Source organism: Watersipora subatra, chromosome 9, assembly GCF_963576615.1.
Source record: "Watersipora subatra chromosome 9, tzWatSuba1.1, whole genome shotgun sequence".
NCBI lineage: Eukaryota > Metazoa > Bryozoa > Gymnolaemata > Cheilostomatida > Watersiporidae > Watersipora > Watersipora subatra.
In genome coordinates, this window is record NC_088716.1 from 16669761 (window position 1) to 16694081 (window position 24321).

A 24321-nucleotide genomic window follows, 5' to 3' on the forward strand; every position below is an offset into this window, starting at 1 on the left:
AGATAGTCTGCCGGTGGGTGTTGAAAAAGTTGGTTATCAGGCACTGGATGAACGCTTAGAAACCAAGTATTTTAGTTACCTGGTGGAAGGCACAGAGCAGATGCATGTGAAGTTTGGTCAAAATTGGCCAAAAGATGTGGAAATGTTTAGCGTTTTTGTGGACAAACAGACAGACACATATAATGACAAAGTGGAGTTTATTAATACATGTACAGATATATAACTTATGTATGAAAATGTAAAACTCTTAGGATAAAGGTTTAGAACTCTAAAAATATTAAGAAATTTAAGTTAGAATAGGTTAGACTAAGGACAGTATAGAGGATCAAACATTTAATCAATTTTAGATGTAACTAGTAACTGCTGCACCTTATCTTGCTATAGCTATAAGATCACTTGGTTCTAGAACAATCTACTAGGAGGTAGTGAGATCTATAAAATGATATGAAATAGTTCATTTTTACAGTATGACTAGTTTATGGATTTGCACCCTGAAACTGTATGTTACCATCAGCTAAGTACTGGTCTAGACAAGAGTGGTGACCAGGTCTTCGGCACGGACTAAATGTTCCTGGTCTGTAGAATTGCCATCCAGACGATTGTGAAAGTGACATCCAGTGTTGAGCATGTTGGTAGATCTCATAGCCGTACCTACAGGAGTTGTAACAGTAGTTAGTAAAAGTTAGTAGTAGGAAGGGATAGTTCATAGTAGTACTACTCAGTCGAAAAGCAGTATTTAGTACTAGCAGTAGTCAATTGTTGGTCACAGTAGTAGCAGTGGTCAACATTTATCACTAGTCAGTACATAAATCAGCGAGTCAAGGTCAGTAGTAGTCAATTACTAGTAGTACCTAATAGTTGTGGTAGTCAATTGTTGGTAGTAGTCAATAGTTGTAGTTGTCAATTGTTAGTACTAGTCCATTGTTAGTAGAAACCAATTGTTAGTAGTAGTAGTCAATAGTTGTAGTAGTCAATTGTTAGTAGCAGCCATTAGTTGTAGTAGTCTATAGTTAGTTGACAACTAACAATAGACTGCTATAATAGTCGTAGTAATAACTGATAGTAGTCAATAGCGTTAACAAGTAGTAAGGAGCAGTTAACAGGCAGTAGTATCTAGGTCATGCTGAGTCTCTGACTGTTATTAATAGAGTATATCTAGACTGATTACCTAGTCTAAGCTGAGAACATAAGGAGTGTAAGGTTACATTTATGGAAGGACTGAAAACTAAAAGAAAATGTTATGATATGATTAATAAAAAGCTTTTACATTTTTGTAGCTATCTTACCTTCGTTTAAAAGTTTGGTTATACTAAGTCAACTGGATGAGTTTTATGCACAAAATTGCCAATTTTTTGAATTTAAGATATTTTTGTGTAAAAATCTTTATAACCATTCGCTGAAGCCACTCTGAACTTAACTAAAGTGATGTTTAGTATCTAATTTTTACCTGTTTCTACTAAATAGTCCAGGGCTAGCTGGGGTGGGTACCAATGCCCCATCTAGTTCAACAAGAGTTGGAGGAATATGCTCAAGCAGTAACTTCTCAGAGTCCATGAGGTGCTGACCATATATCTCTACATGCCAGTTTGGGCTATTCAAATTATAAATACCACCTGCCATCACTCCATCTACGCAACACCACGGCTCCTAAAAAAAACACAACAAAACCTTTTATCTTATAATTTGTACACGATGAACACTAGGATCAGACATTAGATTGTCAACAACTCAACCATTAGATGGAACAGGTACAACTAGGCATCAATGCTTACTAACAGCAAAATATGTTAAGACTAGGACCGAAGGGCAGGACCCAAAGGCAGTAATAGAGAAACTTATTAAGCTAGCTAACTCTAGTACCAAAATAAACATGGCAGCACGTCTCACTGGAGAAGATCACCAGACCACCAAGATAGAGGCTTTAGTAAGCTGACATTAGTTTGGCAATCATGACAGCTCTCTAGCAAATAATATCTAACAAAATCGCATATGGAGCTGTCATAAAGACAAAGCTGAACATAAAACTTAAGTGATTTTAAGATGAATATTGTTTGATGATAAAAACCATCAGATTGCAGTTGTCTTCTCATAATTGTTAAAGTGTCTATTGAAGCTGGCTGTCTCTTTGAACTTTTCTATAGTAAATTTAAAGACATGGTCATTGATAACCTAAATCATGAAACAGCTAAATTTTTCTACTTATACGAGCACTTTGTGCTTGTTATTTAACTTCTATACTGAAATGTAGTATTAAACATTTAATTTAAAGCAAATCATGACGGAATCATGCAATTTAAAATGCTTAAAAGGGAATTGAAGATGGCAATATGCTATGTACAAAGATCTCAATCTAATGAGCTTAAAAATTCAGTCAAACTTTTTCTCATAATAAACAAGCTTTTTTACAAACAAGATGAAATTAAAAACATTGTGAGCCCACACCAGATGTGATGTTTCAGAATTTCAAAATTAAGCTTTATAAGCAAATTTGAAAAGACAAAAAATTATAATTTAAAGAAAACTTAAATCCTCGTACTACCCTACTTGACTGATGTTGCAATTGTATGGAGTTGCGATCTCACAATGGTATGTTAGTGATAGGGGTATTTGATAGTTAGCGCCTGACTTCTATACAAAAACAAAGCAATTGTTTAATTTAAAGACATTGAAAGCAACTAAAACAGCAAAAAATGTGATGTTTGTAAGTCTTGAACTCAGAAGCTTAAAGTTACTATGGTATGCACACTAATCTAGTACAGCTAAATCTCATTCTACACCCACATCTACGTTGAAGTTTTCATTGTGTGGAGTTACGGCTTCACAACAATACTTTAGAAATAGAGGTGTGTTTTCTTTAGTGTGTCCTTTTTATGCAACGCCTAAACTACTCATTTAATTCAAGAACATTGAACAGATCTAAAACAACAACAAAAATGTGATGTGTATAGGTTTTGAACTCAGGAGCTTAAGATTATAATGAAACTAAATTCCATTCAAAAACCACATCTAAATTAAAGTAGCTGTTGTATGGAGTTGCGATCTCACCATAGACTACTTTTAATTTAAAGACTTTAAAAAGAGCTGAAACAACAAAAAAATGTGATGTGTATAGGTTTTGAACTGAAGACCTTAAGACTACAATAAAACTAAATCTCATTCAAGAACCACATCTACACTAAAGTTGTTGTTTCCGGAGTTATGGAGTTGCGATCTCACTGTAGTATCATATATGAATAGCAAGTGCCTTACACGAGTTGTTGACAGAGAATAGCCTGCTGTTCTAAACTTTTCTGAAAGTTTTCCAATAGCAGTAAAATTTGAAGAATGAAATGTTACATCAGCATCTCGTTCCCACGGAAGAATTCCGTTAAACTTGACAGCTCCTAAAAGTGTACCTTCTTGCAACTCACAGAGACATCCTGCTTCCTGTGAAATGAAAAGTTCAGTTTTAACATAACTTCAGACATAAAATTTATTAGCAATATTTTTATGTTTTTTCAAACAATTTTAAATTAAAATTATTGACTATAAAGTATTGATAAAATGATTATAGATGTAATTCAGGTCATGGTGTGTCTAAAATAGCTTTGTAATTTTTAATAAAATTTTGCTTCTAAACTTTAGCAAATTTTGTTATCAGGAAAAACAAGCATTTCACTCAGTTTTTTCCAATATTTCAAATTATTTTCAACTTTTTAAAATTTTTTAACTATGTTTTCTTAGAGTTCATACGACTACCGCATGAAAAGTGCTCTCAGATTTGCCATTTCCAAAAATGGATATGATAAGTAATCAGTTTGTCCTAAATCTGTCATTAAACTTGGGAGTTATCTTATGTATACGGAGTTATCCTCTACATGCAACTTTCAGCAGGCTTTATATGATACGCTAATTACTCCATCAGCAACTCTAATAAAACATTTTAGCATGCACCAAATGCATTTATTATATTGGCAAAGTTTTTGAGGTGACCAAATGTTGATGCCACTCACCTAAATAATTAAAAGGTGGAAATTTCTTTTGAGCCACTCTATTAGATATTAAAATAATAACCTAAACTTCAAATTTGTAAACACACTCACAATTGGAATGTAACAAGTAATGAAAACTTATATAGACTATAGCGGTAGGCTTGGCAATGCTTGTGATTTTTTTAATTTTCTACAAAAAGTGCTTTACTGCTTTCATGACAACAATCCATGAACATATTCATCGAGTGCAATGAATGGTATATGTAATGCTATATAAATTCTATATAAATGCCATGAATGTGCTATATATAAACATGCTGAAATATCCTATATATAAACATACTATGCTATAAACATGCTGTTAAAATTATTTTTTAAGCATTAAAAAGTTTGCTATAAATAGGCTATAAAGACTTTTGCTATAGCGAAAATCCCAAATACGGTAGAAAATTTGACACCTAATTTTAAGTTTAAAGACTTGTCCTCAACATACACAGTGGTAATATTTTTCAAGACACAAATCTTTCAGTGAAATCAGATTGAAGACAAGCATCCTAAATCAAAATCGTATGATATCACTTATATGGGTTTATTTATAAAAATGAAAAAATAATAATAATAATAATTGTCTGAAATGCATGCAAAGACAGTCTTAAATATCCAATGAAGGAGATGGCAGTGCATTTATATTCAATACAAAAGTTCTAAGATTGTCAATTGAACCTGGCATTGCTGAGCTGGTGCCAAGTATTCTTTGGTCTGCTCTGGTCATCACTCTTATTATAGTAAAGATAGTATAGTAGGATAGTAGGTATGCTGTAAGCATCTTATGCTAAATGTCACAAGATCAAATCCTGTGCTTAGCACTCTTTTATGGAGTAGTTTAACTACTACTTGTTTTCGTGTGACTAAAATCTAATACTAGACCCGCACCAACAGTCATGAACTGATATAAATAAATCATGCCATCCGCGAATTACTATCGTCGAAATTGTTCACATGCAAAGGCGATCGTTGATGCTGGGCGAAAGTTCGGGAAAGTTTGACAGCTGCAAATTTTACAAAAATCAAGAAAGTTTGACATCTGCAAATCGAGTTGTCAGCCTGGTGCTATGCAAATGAGGGAGAAATTTGCCTCTAAAACCTCGCGCTAACTGGAAAGTTTTTAAATGGGGACCTTAAGCAGTGTAACATTGTATTTCAGCTCTAAAATTATTTTATAAATTAAAAATATATAAAAACAAATCACGGGCAACTTTTACAAACTTATTGTTCTACATTTCAGTTCTGCAAAATACATTGTGTCATATCCATGGTGATGAACATAACGTACACACAAAACTCTCAAAAGTTTACTGTAAATGAATTTGGTAATTAGACAGGGATGCTATATCATATCTACATTTGAGTTCGCACTGATTTGAGATGAGGTAGCTACTGCTCCTTGATGTTTCAAGTTGTAGATTTTGGTCCATTCCGAATTAAATTTTGATGCGTACTTGACTTTTTTGGACATGACTGAATGGTGAATCGTATCTCGCAATTTAAAAACAAGAAAATGTCAAGGCCATAGGAAGCGCCCACCCAAAGGGCTATACATATAAATCTTTGCTTGGACCTAGGTGGCGTGCAAGCCTACAAAAAACAAATGTTCTCAAATGTTCGAGTGCCTAGTTCAGAGGCCATCAAATTACCGAACGATAATTCCATAGATATAGTAAACCCATAGATATAGGGTTTACTATATCTATGGATAATTCTATGCACAAAGCCATAAGAAAGTGTCTTTGGCGATACAGCTAGTCTTTTGTTATCATTAGATTACACGCATCGCGTTAATGCTATAGCGACTGATAAATAAATGGCTCAGTATTTTATCCTAGAGCGCAAAACATAAATCTTGGAGTTTACAAGGAGATTTTATTTTTGCGGGAAGGTAATCTCAATTCAGGGAGGGTTCCGCAAAATCTGGGAGAGTTGAAAGCTCGGCTGCAAACTTTCCCGACGTGTCTGCAATGCTTCGTCGATGCTATCGTTTTACAGTTCACATAATCGACGATGATTGCTGGAAGGAAAGCGCTGACATACAGCGATATAGTGCAAACCAGCCTTAAGCTGTATTTTCAGTGTGGCGGTTTGAAGTGAAATTACAAAACAATCAGTTTTCAAGTACATAAGTACATGTAGACCTGCCAACTCTCACGCATTGAGCGTGAGACTCACGCAATCACCCCAAAGAAAAAATGAAAATGCGTGAGAAATGCGTGAGATTTTTGCCCCAATTTCCACAATTTTATATATACTATCATTGATACATCAATTGCCCCAAAACCAAATCTCACGCATTGCCCCACTCTTGGGTTGGCGGGTCTGCATGTAGTTACAGTTGAACCAGCATGTCACCTACATACACACCTAATCTTTTCTGCTAAGCAGTTGTGTTATACTAATATCAGAAAGTGTTGCCTCCGACCTTGCATAGATGGAAGAAGGTTTTCACCATTTGACTCAGTTCATTCAGGCAGCAGTGACTCAAGGCTTCACCTTTGCTAAAAGCACAGCCTGCATTAGCCTCAGTGCAATCGAACCTTAGCTCAGTAGCTGGAGTTCTTATCAACTCTACCTGCAAAAGGTCAAGCTATCATAAAGGAAGCACATATAGGTTTTTTTGCACTCGGCTGAATAGATTCATCATTTATTGTAAATAGAGGCAAGAGGCTTGCTACACATTTTTAATATTATTTCAAAGAATTTTACAACTACTTTTTGTGTTTATATAGCACAGTTTTAAATGCTTTAATAGGTATTTTTAGACAATTTATTATATTTAATTGAAAATTTATGTTAACAATAAAAGTAACTTTTAAAATGTTGTCCTTGCTATGATCTGCTTTGCACTAGATCATTTCATTTGATAAACATCAAAAGCTTTGCTTATGTGACAAGCAGGAGCATGTGGGAGTGTTATGATCTTATCTTTAAAAACAAGCAAACTTCGGCTGGAATTAAATATATTGCTTTAAACGTACTTTGCAGTTTTGAAATCAGATGTATCAAAACAGCTCAAACTAAACTAGTACAAAAATACAAACATTGAATGACGATAATGCAAGCAAGTTGAAGTTGTCTCTTTCGTAATGATTTGCTCTAAATGGGTCACTAAAATAGCTCACTAAGGAGTATACTAGCATTTGTTTCGTATTTTTATATACATATTAACTTTTAAATTTCCAAGAATGTTATCGGATAAGTTTCTGATTAAAAGTCGCTCAAAGCATTTTGCAACCTTCCTATGTCATAAATCAAATGAGCTCTTTGAAGAGCAAAATACAGAATATCAAGAAAGCGGAGTTGTCCTCTCACTTAACAAAAGTTCATAAGTAAAATATGTCTGACCAACGTTAATTTTTTCTGATACAAAATGGCTTGTTACTTCAATTATTTATTTTTGGCTAATGGAACAAAAATTTTGTTCAATTTAAGTCAAATTAACTGTGGTAAACCGCAATCAAAAGTGTATTTTGTAACAACTTGGACAGATCTCGACTCCACAGTCGCAATTGTTTACACAAGTTTACTGTAACACTTTGTATATTTATTACCTGGTAGTACTTAGCAAGGTCCAACCAAGATTCTTTCTTGTCATAATTTTCCTGACTGACAAAAAACATGGAGTCAGGACATGAAACTACTAGCTGGTTGTGAGCCTTAGCCTCCTGAAACCAGACCTCGAAACCACTGACACTAGACATCTTAGCGGGAAGGCGATGCTGCAATTTACAACATATGTAGAGCCTGTATCCTAAATGATATCTTTGTCAAAATGTTCATATCTATGGAAACAATAGCTATGGTTCATAGCAACAAGAAGTATGCTATCAGCATTCATAATAAAAGTAGCTATGACAATAGTACCCATAGCAACAGTAGCCATGCTACCAGTATCCATAACAACAGTTGCTGTGCCATTACTGTCAATGACATTGGCAAGTATGCCTATTGCTTCTATAGCACATTTAGCTAACAGATTATTGGCTGCAAAAACAAATACAAGTTTGAACAAAAATCATACAATTTTTTGATTTTTTATTTGTGTATCAAGTCAGAGGATTATAGTAAGGAGTTGTCTTTTCATTTGGTTGTTAGCAAATTTTGTGATGCCACGCAACAGATATTGCAAGGCAGAATGCTTAGAATAGTTAGTAGTCAATCATCAGTGTTTATTTAAAGAGAAAAAGTCATTTTTTAATCTATATGTGGTGCTTATATATTGAAGGCAGCCATGATGGTTCATTGGCTGTCGTAAGGCAACTATTAACAATTTCACTAACCTGTGTCAGAGTGGAGGTCAGCGCTACAAATGGTCCTTGAACACTGTCACAAACCATACATTCATGCCTTGACCAATCATAGCCTTTCTTATATACAAGAGTATAGTTACGAAGCATTGTTTGTTGGCACCCATAGTTCCACTAAAAAAAGAGGCGGCAGTGTGAGAAACAGAATTTGCTGTAAAACAATCAGCTTAATATTTGAATTAGGAGGAGTCAATAAATATAGTGTTATGATATATTATGCAGAAGTCAAACAAATGGATACTGTCAAAAAATAACAAGTTTTTTTTATATCAGAAGCTGCAAAAAAAGCAGATTTTCATTAAACATTGGCCATTGTATAGTACATTTAATATTTTGCCTAGCAATCCCTCTGTTAACTATTCAATTAGCTTACTTTTTTGCAAACAAATTTGAACAAAATTAACTTATATTTGTTAATAATTCATTTTTTCATTTACCTATATATATGGTTACGATATTTACGGTATATACTTCTTATACGGTATATTTACGGTATATGCTTCTTTTTCACTTTGTTTTAATTGATTCATTCACATTTTATGACTTAAATTTTTTTTTCGCTGTTTCATTTTCTCTCTTTTCAGTTGTTTATTAATGTTTTCATGTTTTCCTTCAAGCTACCCATCTTGCCATTTATGATATTTTCTGAATAACAAATAAGTTATGCATTAGAAAATGTTTAATTTTACCAAATAATTTTCTAAGTAGCTGTAATCTGTATAAATCTCAAAGTCTGTGTGTTGTGCGTATGTCCAGCAATAGCAGTTAAAATCTAATGACAAAAAATCCGCATCACACTGGATTAGAACTTCAAACCACCAGTTTACAAAAAAACAATCTAACCCATTAAGCTAAACTGGATAGAAAGGTTTCATTGGGCAGATAGTCAAAACGTCAGTTAAAATGCGCATAACAATGTTGTGTTACACGCAACGTCACTAAAGCTTGCTCTCACAGCTCTTATTAGAAGTTCAGCAATACAGATACTGGCTTACTCAAATTAGCCATTGTCAATTACATTACCTGCAACTGTTTATAAGCTATTTTTTAATACCCGGGATTCACCTAGTTATAAAGTAAAACCGCAATTTTAAAAATTACTTTTAAAACTATATTACCTGGCCATCCATGTAGCGGTATGACCCAGCGACAGCTGTCGCTTGTAGATTTGTAATCTCTCTCACTAGTCTTTCAAGACGACTATGCCATGAAAAATGAACGAGATTCCTTGCCAGCAGACTATATCGAGTTTTTACATGGCCAATCAAATCGTTCCAAACATCGGTGTCAGGTTCACTAGAATGCGAGCATATGACAACAGTATATTAAACTAACAGCTCTGTTGATCAATAAAGTGAAACATTGCGTAAAGCAAAAGCTAGATTGGTCAATTAAAACTTGAAAGATAATAAAATGGAACATCTGTCGTTAGAAAATTTGAAGGTGTGTAGAAAACAGTAGCAAAGAAGTCATATGATTGAACTAAAAATAGGTGTATCTAGTTTTTAAAAATGCTACCAATAAAATTGTTTAGGTTTTTGGTTGTAGAGGACGTCTTCGGCAAAGTAGAGGAAATCGCAAACGTATCGCTTGTTTGGTGAAATGCTTTTCACTGGTAAGTTGCTTCCACATTCATAAGGCTTAATTGAATTACCTCAGTATTTCATTGTAAATGTAGACTACAGCCAACAACTACACTGTATGTCACAAATTGGTGATCATTTCATCGTTTGATAAACGTTTGATAAAATCGTGACAGCTGAGCTGAACCTTTGAAAATCGTTTTCACGAAAAACTTTGTTTTTTCTTTAAGTCAAGAAAGTTGTAAAAGTAGAAGTGTTGTTACACTGGCATTGTAACCGCTAAAGTTTTGGATGACGCAAAATTAACGCACATTTTTTGAAAATGAAAGGTTTTTAAAAGTTACAAAATTATTGCAGCCTTTTATTACTTGATAGATTTTTGTTTGGCAGTGTTTAATTTACACAAGCATTATTATTCTCAAAGCTATTTTTTCTAAAACATTAAATTGGAGGTAAGCAACAAAACCATTCAGCAAAAATATTTTAGTAACTGAAGTTTTTGCTGACAAAGTTTCAAGTTCAAAAGTTGGTTAGTTGCATGACGAACTTGCTTGTTACATTTTTTTGTGTGCAATTGGAAAAATACTTTAAGGATTTCAACTTATTTTTCGTAGCACCACCCATAGCTAAAAATTTTTGCTTATGTGTTTATTATATATAGTCAATACTTACCTGTCTTTATAGCTAAAAATCTGTACATTTGGAGATATTTTTATATTGAGTTTGTTATAACTTTGAGAATCAACTGCCAACAGTATAGGAATGTTAGGATAGTGTTTGTGAATCTGTGGCAAGATGGCTTCTACTACAGCGTTTCCTGTCTTAACAGCGTTTAGTACTATCGTGAGTAAGGTGGTGAAGGCTGGTACATTTGTACAGTTCTGCATATCGAAGCCTGCAATAAAAGGTGTTGGATTATGTCCTTGACTTTTCCGTTAAAACTGTTAAACATCTACATGATGACATTGTATACGTAGTACAATAGCTTATTCTCTCTGTTCCTTAGTTACTTCTCTAGAATTGTGCAGCCATGGCCTAGTGGTCTAGAACCCCTGACCTGCAAATGATAGGTTGCGGGTTCGATTCCCACAAAAGGCCACTGGTGGTGATAGGTGTAGATTAGTCAATAACACTAAATCATTTTATGTGCTGTTTATTCATCTTGTCAGCATACCCTCCCTATGCAAATGATTCATTGTTCACTACTTGATGATGTCACTTTACTATTTATAAATACTTCCTGTTATACCACCATCGATATATAAGTGCTGCTATGTGTTTAATAGAATGTAATTGTTCCTATCACCAGACTGACATGCTGAGCTCTCTGCAAATTTAGCAATTCATACCTATAACACAGTATAACAACAAAAATGACACCCAACATTAAATTACACTCTGCAACTGGATATATCTCCAGTCATTGAGGTTCCCTTAGCAATACTCAGGCATGTCTAGCCAAGATCACAGAGACAATGTTTAGGCACCGATGCTCTTAAAAACACCCACAGCCTTTTCTTGCAGTAAGCTCAACACACAACATACTAGATCTTTGATGGTTTATTCACACAGACTTTCCCAATAATCTATATATACATCTCAAAGTCTGCCGGCCCAGCTAAAGGCTAAAGATCCGCTTGGTGCTGGATTTGATATCGGAACCTCCCATTCACCAGACAATAAACTAACCCACTGAGCTAAGCAAGATGCAATGGATTCATTAGGTGATATAAATGGTTTCTGGGTTAAAATCTGCATATCGACTGCGATACGTCGCAACGTCACTAAAGCTTGCCCTCACGCCTCTTATTAGTAAGTTTAGCAATACTACCTACTCAAATAAGTCATTGGCAATGTGCCAGAATAATGGCAAGTGGCAGGCAACTGTTTCACCAGCCACTGTTTAAAGCTGTTTTTAATACCCGTGCAATGCAGGGCATTCCTCTAGTGAGTAAATAGAATGCAGTATTGCATAATCAGCGTGTTTTTTTCATAATAACTATTTGTAAATATAAGCTTAATAATTACATAGTGGTTTATGACTCATAATGTTCTAAAACACTTCCTTTTAAGTACTATTAAAAGAAGGCAGCTGCCACACAGTTGCGTTCAGTTTTTGACGTTGTTTGAATAACACATAGCAACCACTAAAGATGGTATAAGCCAACATAATGATTAAAGTTTTGTAAAACACGCACAGGAGGACATAAGTCAAGGAAAGAGAGAGTGTTAAAACAATGGTTTGCAACAAACACTCATATACTATTTGCTTTATTATTTATTAAAACACGAGTGATAAAATGCTGCACCTTGTCTTCTAAATAATAACTTGACCACGTTAAATGTATTTATACTTAGGCCGACTATTCAGTTGGATTTATCTCCACCTTGTTCCGGTATTTCATTTTTTAGCAGACATTTTTCAATATTTGAAACAGTGCTTAAAACTATAATTTCTTAGACAAAATGTTTTTCAGAGATGGTGTCTTAATACTTTGAAGTTGTGCTCCCCCTTGAAATCAAAGTCAATATAGTTGATTACTAAAAATGTGCGCAGATAATTAGAAGTACTATTTTGCTATAATCATTGCAGTTTCTAATTAACTCTTGTTTTTGTTTTAAAACTAAAACTGGCACAAGTAAAACAAGAAAGATGTTGAAGTTTTTGTTTTATTAAAATAATTATGGTTCATGAAAATATAAAACCAACCATGTATCTTTTGTTTAGTATTTCATAAAAGTACAGACTAGCTAAAAAGTTGGCAAATACGAGTTTATGTTTCCGATACCACAACCAATCATGGCATCTGACCAAAGTCAACCGTCAGAGCCGATATAAAACCAAACATAAGACTAATTTAACAATTAGGATGGTTTGGGTACCTAGTCTTGAAGGAGTCAGAATTTTTCTAGCTTTGAATGAAAATCAAGCAAATTCAAAGCATTTTGTAGGCAATCCGCCCGACTTCACACTCAGTTGAATAATAAACAAGAGAGATAGTGTCAGGTAATTTGGACAGTCACGTTAGGGTTTAGTAATCCTTCAAGATTTGGTAGTTGGGCAATCAAGTGGGCAAATTGAAAATGCATTGAGTTAATTCTAGAATGTTCCAAAAGTAGTTTTGCTGTTTATGTATCTGTACTAGTACCCTTGAACTCCAGTGGACCGTGAGAGGTCATCAGGTGTAATAACTATCACCACAATTATTCAGAGATGCTGTAAGGCAGTTGATCGGTGCAGGTGTCTGAGTGTTGGTCTATCGAGCCATCTGCAGCGAGTTCAAATCTTGTTTGCTGCTATTTTTTTTATTAACATCCAAATGTAGCTTTAAACAGGCTAATACCATGACATTCAAGTGCGCAGTTAGAAATAGTCAGGTCCGCCAATAACTCACAGAGAATTAGTATATGCACAATTATTCTAAAGCACGGAAGGCGAATGATTGGCACAAGTCGTAGTGTGCTAGGCAGTGAAACCGATTGTTGCCGGTTTGAATCCCATGCAGTGCCATATTTTTTCTTAACTACTAAGCATAGGTTCAGACAGACGGGCATGGCCTTTATTATATCAAAGATCAGCGCTGTACCTAAAAATGAAGAACTTCAAGGACACTCAAATTATCATAGGTTCCTAACGCAATTAACTCGGGCGCTATCAAACGGGTTTATCTGTGATAACCAAAGAGTTACACGCAGTTCACCGATATACAGAATGTAATTACGATTGATTGCTTATCATTAGTTGTGCTTCCAAACTCCTTTCTCTTTATATTAAAGATTGTCTCATGTGTATCTAACAACCGGATTAACTCCTCTCTCTATAGATTACAGTTTCCATGCTGCCGGCTATCTGGATGGGAAGGAGAGTATAGCGGACTTCTACTTATGATTGCACTAACATACAAACATTCCAGCCTATGATGTAACATTCTAGCAAATACTTGATTTCATCTTCAAAGTAATCTCTAGGGTTCTAAGTTCAAAGATTCTCAAAAGTTGTGAGACGAAAAAGTCTGAAGAGAGTCAAGGTACAAAGGCTAAAGATAAAAAGACTAAGCAACAAATATAAATATAATAAAATAAATAGGCAATGATAGTTTAATATTCACATAGTTTCTCTGATAGTCTCTCTCTCTCCCATTTCCATTTGCCTGTCTCTAAGGCTAAGTCATGTTAAAAACTCATTTATCTTGATATTTGTTAATTTAGTCATTTCATACAACGTATTTTTCACATTATTGTTTTTTTAATAGTAATATAATGTATTAACTTTTTGTACATAATATTTTAATTTATATTAACATTTTTGCTATGCATAATTACTTACAGTATTTGTATCAGTTGCCACAGGTTACTGGTCTGCGAATTGGACTGAATGAATTACAGTATATTCTTATAGGAGACAACGTGCTGAGTTTAACATAACAGGTGGATATCAGGACAAATGAGCTTTGTATTTAGAGGTTTGACTGTCAATGGAAAGCCTATCATTTGGTCGCTAAATGATGTTGCGCTGGGATGTTAGTTGTCTCTAAGGTCATAAGGTCAAGTCTCAGATACAATTAAATTGTCAAATATAATTAAGAGTTCTATAGAAAGGTTTTGATTGTTATCATGTTCAGTCTTAAAGCTCAAGTGAATTTCATACTAGCTTCATTACTTTTTGGCCACACATATTTATATTAAGTACATATATCATTATTTTATATGATTATACTAGCGGAATGCCCGGCGTTGCACGGGTATTGAAGATCAGTTTATAAACAATGAGCGGTAATTTTATTGCCTGCCACTTGCTATTAGCCTGGCACATTGCCAATGTCTAATTTCAGTAAAATTGCTAACTTGCTCTCGCGATTGAGTACAATAAAATTACGCTACCGCTTTCTATGGCGTTGCGCCATGACGTTAGGCCGTAACAGAGAGCGGTGGTGTATTTTCACCCATATAACGACAGATATTGCCAAATGAATACATCAAGCTCGGGTGGCTTAATTGGTAAGGGGTTGGACTGACAACCAGGAGGTTCCAAGATCAATTCTTCTGTGATACAGATTCATCACTCTAAGATTTTATTAGCTATAGCCGGACATACCGAAGGACAGACACACAAACTTTGAGAAATATGTAGATTGTACTAGCATTAAGCACAGTATTGCCCCATATTTTACCAAATTTCTATCAGATAGCCTACAGCACATGTGTAGGTTTTCAATGCAAATTGCTGCACTGCTTTCATGGCAACAATTCACAGACATGTTCAACGTGGGCAAATGTCCTCAATGTGGGCAGATGTCCTCAATGCATGTGAAGATGCATTTTTGAGTTTCTAATCAAACGGATGTTCTAATCAAAGGCTGAGTTCAAGAAACCAGATAAAAGTTTTTGAAAATAATTTTGGCAACTTGGTAGAAGGAACAAAGCATATGCATGTGAAGTTTTTGGACAAAATTGGCCTAAGAAATGTGAAAACGTATACCCTTTACACACACAATGGCAAAGCGAAAATTATTGATAAAGATTGTTTACAAAGTTGATCAATAGCTTCATTTTATGCATCAGTAGATTTTTATTCTAGCTGCTGCCACTTGAACGAATACCGACAGAACTAAACAAGTTTTTACCATCTCTCAGGCTATTTAAACACAAACAAGACTTTCATGTATTTAGGGGTACCGTACATTAATACTCATAGTTACATAATAGTCCAGAAAGAATAAGGGACAAATTTTAGACAATATATATATATATATATATATATATAGATTCTATACATACTAGTACCTAGGCAGTTTAATGTACTGTGAGAGATCGCCAGGCATGCCAATAAAGCACAGAGAAAACCTATCCGCACAAATTTTCAGAAAATTTTGATGTAGCTGACTGGTGCAGGTGTTACTGAGCCAGGTTGCTAAACTGAATGCTGTGAGTTCAAATCCTAAATGGTGGAATCTTTTTTTACAACTTCAAACCGTGGTCTCAGACAAACAGACAGACAGACAGACGACTATTATTATAATAAAGATTGTAGGTACAATATAAATAAACATTAGGCATTTCTAACCTACCAATCCCAGACAAATTTAAGGCAAATTTGATTCAAAGCATTTTATTGGCAATTGCAAGTACATGCTTGCTGATGGTCATGCCATGCCACAGACCAATAAAAGTCTCAAACTATGAGCTTCATGACAACTATGAACAGGTCATTTCTGTTTTTTTAACTGTTCTGAGTAAAATTCTAAGATAAATTGAATATTTTTATTTAAAAAGTGGATTCATTGAAAAAAAAATGTAAAGAAATATTCATACCTATAATTTTATAGCCTATTTTGTCAGTTTTTGAAAGTTTGTTTATCTAAATTGAATAAAAAAATAATAAATAAAATGTTACGTATTTCAAAAATTAATTCATCTTTTTCAATTTTAAATTCTGAAGCAAATACCTTTGTAGAAGAATGGGTAGCCTCCAGATAAATCCTTACTGCTAAACTTTTCAGGGCATACATCTGATCCTTCCATACTTGCGGCATTACTCTGTTTGGATTCTGGGCTATCCTTTTGAGTTGCAATGTTGGTAGAGGTAGAGATATTATCCAACAATTTTTTTAGCTGTAAAAATTAGTTAAAGCGTAAGCTAAGGTCTCCAAATATTGAAAGCTTTTTACAATAGCACAGAAAGTTTATTCCCTACTCATACTTCCTGTGTGACTCACCTCAGCAATAGGCTGTTGCAGATTTTGTCTCAAGAATGGTGATGTGACTTCTTTCTGTAATTTAGAAAGTTGAGAGATGACCTTAAAAATGTTTTCAGAAAAATGTTGTATGGAGTTTGATGCACTGATATTTTTCTTTTCTTGATCTTGAGGTAGGATACGCAGTGGTTCATGTCTAAAATATAAAATACTTTTGAGAATAAATGTTAAAATTTAACCATTCTTTTGCAACACATACACGTGTGAAATATTTTGTTAACTGTGCCAAAATTGTTTAGAGTTTACTGTTTATTGCAAATTTTAAATTCATAAAACTAAAAACCAATTGAAATATTATTTTTAGATGAGAATTAATAGTAGCTGGTGTTCTCTCTTTGGTAAGTTATTTACTGACCTTTCAGAGTAAAAGAGAAAACTCAAACATTGTCCTGCTTTTTGTTTTGTTTAATTCTATAAGTACAGTTTGAGCTGTTTGGATACAGTTGTTAGAGAGCAGCCATCATGTATTGGTTAGTGCTTTGGACTACCAAGGGACAGGTCAGTAGTTAAAGCCTCCCCATGGGATGTCATGATGTCATGTCATTAATCAACTAATTTAAATCAATTAATCGATGAATTGAAATCAATTAACCAAATAATCGAAACCAATTAATTGAAATCAATTAATCAATTAATTGTAATCCATTATTCAATTAATGAAATCAATCAATACCTAATCATTTAATGGAAATCAATCAATAACTAATCGGTTAATTGAAATCAATCAATAACTAATCAATTAATTGGAATAATTGATTTTGTTAGAAACCAGCTTTGACAGTTCAGTTCAGGGATAACTTATCTGCAGTCACGACTGCTAGAAAAGCTAGAATAGGATTGTGATGCAGGTTGTGATGCAGGGCGGTCACAACAACTAAATTGGTGTTGTAGGATCAAGACACGCTTCGGCAGGTTCTTTAGTCAGCCATGTTTGCTTTTGAAGTATGCAGTTAATCTAGTTATTTACGTTACACTGCAGAACGAGCTGATAAAACTGGATTCTGAGTGGAAATCTCCCAGCACCAAGACTGTTTTCAGAACCAGTTGTAGAAGAGATACAAGCTTCAGTTATTTAGTTGTGAGAGATAATTTTTTCAAATCGCGTGTCTAAATAGCTGAACCACTTGCCCCTTTCGATACCAGAAACTTAAAAATAATGGCTGCCACACAAACATATGTAGGAACGAACTCTTTCACAGAAAAGTGGGAGAATTCATTGTAGGAGGAACACCCTATAATGCTGTAATACTAATGTGATACTATTACATTACTAGCTTTCAAAACACATTTGTTCAACTCACTCAATAAGTCCTGAATTCCATCTTTTTAGTTTCTTTTGTACTAATAAAAACATTTTTTATTAGTGCCAATAAAAACTTATACATACTGTATAAATTGTTTACCGTAAACTTTGCTTTTTTTGTGCTTTTTAGGCAGTAAAGTTACTTCATGCTTGAATATTCATAGACCACCCATATTGCTTCTCTTAGGCACATTCGATAATAGCCAAGAAACTCACCTGCTCTGATGTGTCGGTGTCAGTGTTTGAATCGTGACACTTGTGTAAATATTAATTGCCCAACAGACCGCCATAACAACAATTGCAAATATAATTATCACCACTCTCTGTTTGCACCGCATGACGTTGCCACTGCGAGTCTTCCTGAATGTCTACATCAATTCAAATAAGGTGTTCTACAAAATAGCAACAGCACAGCTGTCAGAGATTATATCCTCGTAAAAAGGAACTAGTTTACAAGTACCGCAACAGAGAATTTTAATAGACATAAATAAGATATTCTTTTGCTATTTTGTAATGTTTTAAAAGGAGTTCACCTATTCATTAAACATGCAAAAATTTTAGTAGATTTTATCCAAAAAGTATCAGTATTTTTCTATAATTTGTGATTGTTTTTGATGTTTAAGGTGATCTGACTGCCAGGATGTTTCTAGATTAAAATTAACATAATTTGATCATGGTTAAAATGCTCAAAAGAAATGTATGTGCCAGAATTACGTCACTAGCTGTTATCATTGCGGCAGTTGATACCGGCTATTGCGTTTAATTTGAGGCGTTAAACATCTCTATTCTGCCGGCCTCTTTGCAACTATAGACATCATAATCACAATTTCGCTTGATCTGTGTGTTTTAAGCACGATCAAGTTTGTCTGCAACACATCTTGAAACATCCTGACAATGAAATCACCTCAAACACCAAAAGCGCTTGCAAATGCTAAATAATACCAATACTTTCTAATAAAATCTAGTACAAGTTTATGTAAGGTTATGTTTGAATCAAAATCATTAAGAAAGGTGATTGCAGCATAGAAGTTCAGGCAAAAAATGCAGTTTGCATTTAAAATCTATGCAGTCTATTAAAACTAGCATCTTTTAAGAGTTTTTAAAAGCAGTTCATAGCAATGTAGAATTTAAGACATGACATCTGTTGTGAGAATATGAAAACTATGTAAATGATCCTGCCTTTACACAGGGGCAATCTAAAGTTTAAAAATTGCAGCATCAAATGCAAGAGAAATGATTCGAAAGGATTCCCACTAGTCGCAGAGCTACGCCTACTCTCTTGCAAGAGCGCTCTCTATATATATTGTTATGAATTTGCTAAACTCAGCTATTTCTGATAGCCATATGCATCAAGCTATTCTGGGATTAGCGTAGTAATACGCAAGCCAGCTTTCATGAAAATCTAATGGACTATCACATAACTACGTATATCAGTAGCTGTAAGCCGGTGTTCAACAAGAGGGCTAAGAAAGTGCAACTAGAGAAGAAACCCTAGTAAGAGGGAGAACAAAGAGCACAGAGCAAGGAACTACGAGCTACAAAGCCCACAACTACGAGCTACAAAGCCCACAACTATGTGACTGAAAATTACATTGCTAATCACCATTAGGAACAGAGTGGTGACATTAACCTACCTTTGTGCAGCTTTGTGTATACATATATATCTTAACATTCTTACATTTACAAGTGTACTGTTTGAGTATTTATTATTTGTAACTCATTTCAGCATTACGCTTGATTGTAGTGAATTGTATTCAATTGTTCTATCTTTTCATGCTTATAGAGCTTGTGTAAATAAAGAGCCATTATTCAGCAGACGCCTTGCTTGTAAAAATTATAGTTGTGTATAAGCGCTATTACTTATTCGGTGTAAAACAAATTGTACGCAGAACCCACTTGCAAGCGGCTAGTCAGCGCTGACTTTCACAAGATTTACATTTAACATAGTTTTAAGAGTTCTTAGTTCTAGAGTGCAAGAATTGCTGCATAAAATGCGAAAGAAGTGAGAATAGTTCGTTTTACTCGTTGGAATTCCCACTAGTCGAGGAACAATGACTCCTCTCCTAACGAAAGTGCTCCATATTTATATATATATATTTTTTTTTTTCGTTTATCATGGAACCAGTTCCATTATAATGGAACTGGTAAGAAACCATATAAGAAAAACTATTAATAGGATCGCTACCATGTTGGCTTAGTTACTGCCCAACTATAAACGTTAGAAAGCATTAGCGATATAAAGACAGGCACAATATGCAAAATATATAAGAGTAATTATATGCGGATATATAGAGATTTGATGTCAGAAAAAGGTTTGTGGCTCGGCGTCTGCCACACACGACACCTACTAATCATTTTCTAAAGTTGCCTTGGCTCACAAATCTTGTCAACTGCACTCAAAGAACTCCCTTCCTCTAAGAAAGCAATCAGCAAAGTATTTTAGTAAATTTGATCTCCCTGAATACATGTATTGTTCAAAACCATGTTCTTTGATTAGAAAAGCAAGTTTCTATTGATCACCTTTTTATTATAACATATCTAACTGTCACAAGAGAGTTTCGCAAATGATGATAGCATGTTGTGCACACATGTATCACTCGTGGTTTTCTTGGCATAAAAAGTTGTTATTCCTTGTTACATTTAGTTACTAAATACTTCAGCATATATGTTTAATATGAGACATATTAAAGTTTGAGCAAAATATTTCATTTGGCGAAAAAACTTTTATCAATGTACTTCTAAAGTTGATCAAAACATCACAGTTTTAAAAACATATATCTAAGGTGTTTTTTACATAGTTTTTAGGGATTAGTGTCTGGATACGATTAAACAGTGTTTCATACATGGCTTTTAAAGTTATGGAATCTAAAAAAAACTAGTACAATTGGTAGATATTGTGTTATTGTGAATGATTTCTGAACGCTGACGAGACATGCCAACTTTATTGATGCCCAGATCAAAACTGAACAGCAATCTTTGTTCTACAGTCAAAAGTATTCTTAAAGCAAACTTGGAGCTAAAAGCTATTGGTGTAATTGTGGAAATAATACAACAAGAAAAGTAAAAATGAGAAATAAATTTTACTCTCATAATTAAAACAAGAAACTACGCAAAAATACCAGTAAGGACCTTTACATCATTTCATCATAAAATTTTTTAATAGTTATGATGAAGAGGAGAATGAAAGTGACGCAAAGAAAAAATATCTTGAAGTATACAGACTATACATACTGTTCAAAGTTAACAGGCAATAAATACTAAATAGCAAAATAAGTTGTATTAATTTAGAGTTTACATAGGTTGAGTTAGACTCGTGCCATATCTCTATCACTACCTATCCTATCAGCTGACTGTATAGCCTTAGCTACGCTGTCGCTCACTCGACTTTAATGTAAATATGCTGTGATAATACAAGCATCTTTTTATTGATTACTTACTAGCAATAAGTCTGATGATGCCAGGGACTTATTTCATTTTCAATCAAATAGTCGACAGGTGGCTAAACAGATATTGTTCTTAGGAACCAAATAGTTTTTAAAATAAAATATTATTAACTACCTGATGCAAGGCATGGAGCATATGCGTGGGAATCTTAGATGAAATCAGACAGAATTTTGTGGAAGTGCGATTACTCAGACCGACAGACAATCATAGATTAGAATTTTAGGCATAGTTTAATTTTTAAAATCTGTATTGTTATCCTAAATAGGGTTTAGTGTATTTAGTAAACTCTGATGTTACACTCTTGCTTGAAACCACCTCACTGTAGAAATAATTTAGGAAGTAATCAACATGCTTCTTAAAAGATTACATTGTGCAGGTCTCGAACTCATATCACTTCGTACTGTAGTCTTACGCTCTATCACCTGCACCAATCAGTTACCTTCCAACATTGTGCAATAATCTTTAGTATAATCAGAACAGTGATCTGCCACATTAAAAAATTCTCGTGTGAGGAAAGAGTTATAATAACAAACTGCCAGAGATTCATGTGCTACCTACAGCTTATTTAATGTTAAAAAGTGGGCCCATTTAAAGCACCGGTAGGCTCAATTGACAATCTTGCAACTTGTATTTCCCTATAAATGAACCACGATCTATCTGATTAAAAGCTCACAAATGTGTCTTTGCATGCATTAAGGACAATTGCCGATGCGTTGTAGAGTTTTGCGTCGAAAATAATAAAATTCCAAGGAATGTCGAGCTTACAGCTAGTGCTATATATAATTACCTGAAGTATTTCTAATTAGATATCGAGTAAAGCTGTGAAATAAATTAAATGAAATACAATCACCTCTCATATTAGCTTCGCCATTCAACTGTTTTGCTATGGACAAGCCGGTGTTGGCAGTCATATTATATTGCACGCCACCCTGACCTTCACATTAGAAACATTCCAATAAACAACAAAACCTCATAAAAATTTGAACGAGGAAGAGAGACAGTGTTAATTTGGATAGTTAAGATTTGGTGATTAGACAGTCAAATGAACCAATTAAAAATGCCTAGAGTTGCTTCTAGAACATTCTCAAAGTAGGTATTGCTTGTTATCTATATATCTATACTAGTACCCTGCAGGTCGGTGTGCTGTGAGAGATTATCAGGTGTAATAATTATGTGTACAATCATTCAAAAATGTGTAATGGTGGTTGATTTGACATGCGTCGTCTTGACTTACCAGTTTCAGCTTTTTCGCAGTCTCCATGAGATAAAACTATGACAGATTTGGCCGAGGAATTCATAAAGTTGACTGCTTTATGAATTAGTATTCTAAATTAGCCAAAAAAGAATACATCTAGAAAAGATAAACCTATTCCTGTCACTTACCACTATGTTGTTGATGCACTTGAAAGACTCGAACACATCTAAAAAAGATAGATCTATTCCTGTCACTAACCACTATGTTGTTAATGCAATTGAAGGACTCGAATACATCTAGAAAAGAAAGATATATTCCTGTCACTTACCACTATGTTTTTGATACACTTGAAAGGCTCGAATACATCTAGAAAAGATAGATCTATTCCTGTCACTTACCACTATGTTGTTAATGCAATTGAAGGACTCGAATACATCTAGAAAAGATAGATCTATTCCTGTCACTTACCACTATGTTTTTGATACACTTGAAAGGCTCGAATACATCTAGAAAAGATAGATCTATTCCTGTCACTTACCACTATGTTGTTGATGCACTTGAAAGACTCGAATACATCTAGAAAAGATAGATCTATTCTTGTCACTTACCACAATGTTGTTGATGCACTTGAAAGACTCGAATACATCTAGAAAAGAAAGATCTATTCCTGTCACTTACCATTGTATTGTTGATGCACTTGAAAGAGTCAAATACATCTAGAAAAGATAGATATATTCTTGTCACTTACCATTGTATTGTTGCTGCACTTGAAAGACTCGAGGAGCCAGCGATGAATAGAAAGAGTGATTATCAGTTTTACTCGGGCATTAGCCCAGCTGCCCTTATCATAGAACAAACAATGCTATGAAGTTCTACTGATATCCTGTGTGATCGCAGACTTTCTTTTTAAGGAAAACTTTATGAGGCGCAGATAACGGGTAATGTGTCAAAGTGTATCACTAAAGTGACAGCAGCCAGCTTGCAAAGCAAATAGACGGTCTGTTGCATGTTCGCATTGTTGATTTTACTTTACGCTGGAAATTGAAGAAATATATTGATGATAGAATTTGAAATTTTAGCTAATAGTTAATAAAAATGTATTCTATTAAAGTTTATTTGCAGTTTTTTGAGATATCTAGTAAATACAACAATTACATTTACAGCACTTGTATCATTTTATGAATATTTGTTGATGAGTATTTGTATAAATTCATTACTAATTTCGTGAAACAAAGATTTCTAAAGATGATGCCTAAATTTCATGATGTCAAAAGTTTTGTCAATTCACCAGTACTATTTGTAAATGTAACTAGCCTGATATAAAACAGAGTGTGCTCGAGTTATTACTCATAATAAATGCACCCATACGGATGTGAGCCCATTGAAAACATGTGTTACAACTCAAGGCTTTATACATTTCTTTATCTAATATACGTATATAAGCTTCCATAATTTACAAATATTCTAGAAGTTTATGGAATACTATCTCATCATTAACTTTAAAAAGTATTTCAAATGCGTCTCTGCAGCCGGTTTGGGTTTTTTAAAAGTCGAGTTATTTTCTTTAGCCACACAGGAACCAAAAACTTCACTAGTTGTAAACAATGTCAGAGTTATCTTCTTTTTATAATTTGCGCATTTTTGCACGAGTAGACGTGATGCATTTTTATCCTTTATTCTCTATCAACTATTGGCGTAGCGCTTGTATTTGA

At 34.2% G+C, this 24321-nt stretch overlaps 1 protein-coding gene across 1 annotated transcript; it reads right to left on the reverse strand.

Moving 5' to 3' along the window:
- Positions 1 to 259: 259 nt before the first annotated feature.
- On the reverse strand, positions 260 to 23379 carry LOC137404842 (uncharacterized). Its single transcript, XM_068091070.1, has 12 exons — positions 23358 to 23379; positions 18187 to 18362; positions 16629 to 16803; positions 16359 to 16524; positions 10585 to 10807; positions 9448 to 9625; positions 8303 to 8443; positions 7574 to 7741; positions 6445 to 6594; positions 3250 to 3426; positions 1448 to 1647; positions 260 to 651 (listed from the first exon to the last, which is right to left on the reverse strand). The coding sequence occupies exons 2-12, from the start codon at positions 18306 to 18308 to the stop codon at positions 477 to 479; spliced, it is 1875 nt and encodes a 624-aa protein (XP_067947171.1). The 5' UTR covers positions 18309 to 18362; positions 23358 to 23379; the 3' UTR covers positions 260 to 476.
- Positions 23380 to 24321: the final 942 nt, after the last annotated feature.

Excerpts from the sequence above, each read along its gene's own strand:
- LOC137404842 (XM_068091070.1), bottom strand. The coding sequence starts at position 18,308 with ATGCGGTGCAAACAGAGAGTGGTGATAATTATATTTGCAATTGTTGTT. Across the intron at positions 9,626-10,584 it reads ATTTTTAGCTATAAAGACAG|TGAACCTGACACCGATGTTT; the intron begins GTAAGTATTGAC and ends CTCGCATTCTAG. Across the intron at positions 7,742-8,302 it reads TGACCTCCACTCTGACACAG|CATCGCCTTCCCGCTAAGAT; the intron begins GTTAGTGAAATT and ends TGTAAATTGCAG.